Below are 3404 nucleotides of genomic sequence, written 5' to 3'. Positions count from 1 at the left end.
CTTTCATATGAAGACGGGGGCCGCAAATCATCATCCTGCGGGCCGCAAATGGCCCGCGGGCCGCGAGTTTGAGACCCCTGGTCTACAGACTCTGTTGGCTACAAAAACCTTCACACACATGCATGCATAAATAAAATAAAGATCATACACAAACACTGATCGTATACAAGCAAACATATGTATATTCCTGCACACATGCCATTTGTGCTAAAGTGAGCAGTCACCTGTGCACAGGTGAGTCTTTTTACCACAGCAGAGGATATTACAAAATGTGGAAAGTTAAATAAATAGAGGAAGTACTCAGTTGCCCCACACCAAGCCCCCGGCAGAGGCTGAGGAAGCAGCAACCACCCTGACCAGAGGACCACTTCCAAAGATCAGGGAGGCATGGAGGACAGTTTTTTTTTTGCTGAACAACAAGACACCAATTATGGTTGTAGATTCCAGTTACCTGAGGCACTTGCTTTAGAAATGTCACTGCCTCTTCAAAGTGGTCCAGGTGCATCTTTCCTGAGACGTCAGGCTTCTCAAAGAAAACAGGAACTGCTAAGACCACAAAGCCTTTGCTGGCCAACAGGGAGGCTCGTTTCTCGGACATGAAGGTGCACAGATCCAACACAGCAGGGAACGGGCCTTCTCCTACAAGAGAGGGATGCGGTCAATCAGTCAAGCAACATACTTGGGAGGCACTGCTTTTCAGTTTTACTGCTACAAATAACATATTGACACTGCTCGAAATAAGTTAGAGATATTGTTTTTTACATAAGTGCTTTTCCATTTTAGTCTGAATTTCAATAAAATATGTACAATTTCCTTTTGATAATGAATGAGAAGAAACACCATTGTCATTAGTTTGAAATTCATTACCCTACAATTAGGACAAAAGTAAAGATGGCCACAAAAAACAAAAATTGGCCATTTCCCACTGACTGTATGAGAACTGGACTGAATGATCCCTCCCCCTTGTGTACCAAATAGGAAGAACCTCCTAGTCAACAGATGTAAAATCCCATACATTTGAGAATGAAACAGCTATTACGCAGTCATTCCTTTGTCAGAATAACCATTCTTGTTCTAATACCTTTTTTTTAACATGTTCTGAAAATCCTCATTTATTTTTATAGTTTCTGTAGTGAAAGTTATTCAAGTTATAAACTGACCAATCAGATGCTTCAGTAAAAGTTTGTGGTCTAACAGTCAGTCGTTTAATTTACAGATTCTCCAAAGCCCCCTTCAAGTGGTAGGGGTGTGGTCTTCCAACAAGCTCACTCCTGATTGGAAAGACTGGTTTTCATTGGAATGTTGATTCATATTGAATCTGACCATAAGCTGCTTACAGACGATCACTGATTCCAACTTGGCAACATTCGTATTGCGAATAAATGGCAAATGAATCGACTTAATTTTGTCAAAACCAGAAGCAAGTTATTTTCTATGGGTGACATCGCACTCACTGGTCCAGTTCTCATTCACAGTATTCCCTCAACTGTCGCCAGGGTTACGTTCCATAAATATCCCACAAAACGTGACGTTTGCAAAATAGGATTATAGATGTTTTAGGTCTGTAAAATATCTCACTTCACACACTTTTCAAAGACAGACTAGAACATAATATTTACATTTTTCTCTCTTGTTTAAACTCTCAAAATTCCAAACTTTGTAGAAAAATAAGTCCATTATTACAGAATAAAAATAAGGATCTTATTGTGATTGAATACTTATGTAAATGTATCAAACTGAACTCATTCTGTACAGGCTACACATTCTCACTCCCAACTCTTCATATATGTTCAGGCCCCCTCCATGTCACTTTTTGATGTTTTGTGTGTCCCCAACATGACATTTTTTGACATGGCTGCCGTGTCCCCAACCCTTAGGACATGGAACTGGTACCAGGTTAAGGTACCGGTCCGGGCTGATTGGAAAATGCATTTTTGCCCTGTCTACGGTAGATAGATAGAAGATAGATAGATAGAATCTTTATTCTGTCATTGCACCCAATTGCACAATGAAATTAAAAGCAAAAGCAATCCACCCCTCCTTGGTGCATAAATATAAAATAAAAAGAATATAAAAGTATAAAAACTGTCTACGGTCTGGTAACCAGTGGCTCTTGGACCAGTACCGGTTTGGCCTGGAGGTTGGGGACACCTGATTCAAGAGGAACAGCTGGCACATCAAAAAAACGACGAGTTGGGAACACCAAAAAGTGATGTAGAAGGGGCCTGAATCATACGACCATATATGACGAGTTGGGAGTGAGAATGTGCTGGTACAGGAAACATCAGATGGAGGAGATTGATTGGCAAGGTCAAACAGCCAATCTGGATGCAGAACAGAGTGCACTTTAGTGAAAGAGAAAATAAAGACATGCAAAACATCACTGAAAAAAAAAATCAATAAAACAGAAGATCATCAAAGGTGAACTGTAATATATTGAGGGACTAGTTTACAGTCAATGATGTTTTCATCATTTGCTATGATGGCATTGACAGTGATGTCTCATGTTTCACACAAATGTAAACTCGTGATGTTGTTCTGAGGTCTTAAACTCTAACTGTACACATGTAGTTCTGCAGGTCACTTGGCGCTGGGGTACAATCCCCCATTCCCTGATTTAAGTGGTTCAATACATGCTCTATGGCACATGTCAAAGTCAAGGCCCATCTAGTCCTCCAGATCATTTTATTTTATTGCCATTTATACCCCGATTTTATCTTGCGCTCATTTCTAACTTGTATAATTTTGACAAAATATATTTTTATGGAAAGTAAAATATTGAAAGTTATTTAACGTTTAAGTTAAATTGTTCTGGAATAATACTCCTGGCTTTTTCTTATTCATAATTGTTATATACGACGTGCACATTCTTCCATCTTGTACAGCAAGGTAACACTACAATCATAAAGCTACAGTGACAACTGTTGGACACAACAAGTATAACGCCTAATACACTACATCTTCCTTTTTTTCAGATTTTTTTTTTCTTTTTCACGAAAATGTTGGCAATAATCATGAAAACAGGTTACTCATTTTTAACACACAGACAATGGAACCTACTGTAATTCTGAATGGACTCCATTAACTTACCAAATACTAACTGGACTTACTAATCAGACCAAACTCAATAGACTAAATTCAATCTAAACAAAACAAAATACCTGTAACTTTCATCAGGACTGAAATATATATATATTTTTTTTAAATCCCTCGGTGCACAACCTCTCAACATGTACAAAACTTGTGTTCTTTCAAATTATTTACTCAAAACTTTGAACTGAGTCCGTTACAACCTAAATGTTAGATATTTTTCTTCTTCAGACCCGATAACTGCAGCATTCTTACAGGTCAACCACAGTGTGTTGTTTTCACAGGGCTGTTGACACACGCAGTGTTATCAGTCA

General features: G+C 38.6%; 2 protein-coding genes across 5 annotated transcripts in view; one reads left to right on the top strand and one right to left on the bottom strand.

Moving 5' to 3' along the window:
• Positions 1-639, bottom strand: part of LOC112162959 (acyl-coenzyme A thioesterase 1) — a gene marked incomplete at its 5' end in the record, with an annotated part of 2103 nt that extends 1464 nt beyond the window's left edge. Inside the window, 1 exon segment of the mRNA XM_024298980.2 lies at positions 452-639. Coding sequence (XP_024154748.1) covers positions 452-639 — 188 coding nt within the window.
• rph3aa (rabphilin 3A homolog (mouse), a) overlaps positions 1-3404 on the top strand; it is a 199717-nt gene that overhangs the window by 168825 nt on the left and 27488 nt on the right. The gene's annotated exons all lie outside the window — the stretch shown is intronic.

The sequence above is a fragment of the Oryzias melastigma genome, linkage group LG12 (genome assembly GCF_002922805.2).
Source record: "Oryzias melastigma strain HK-1 linkage group LG12, ASM292280v2, whole genome shotgun sequence".
Lineage (NCBI taxonomy): Eukaryota > Metazoa > Chordata > Actinopteri > Beloniformes > Adrianichthyidae > Oryzias > Oryzias melastigma.
This window is presented reverse-complemented; position numbering and strand designations above follow the sequence as displayed.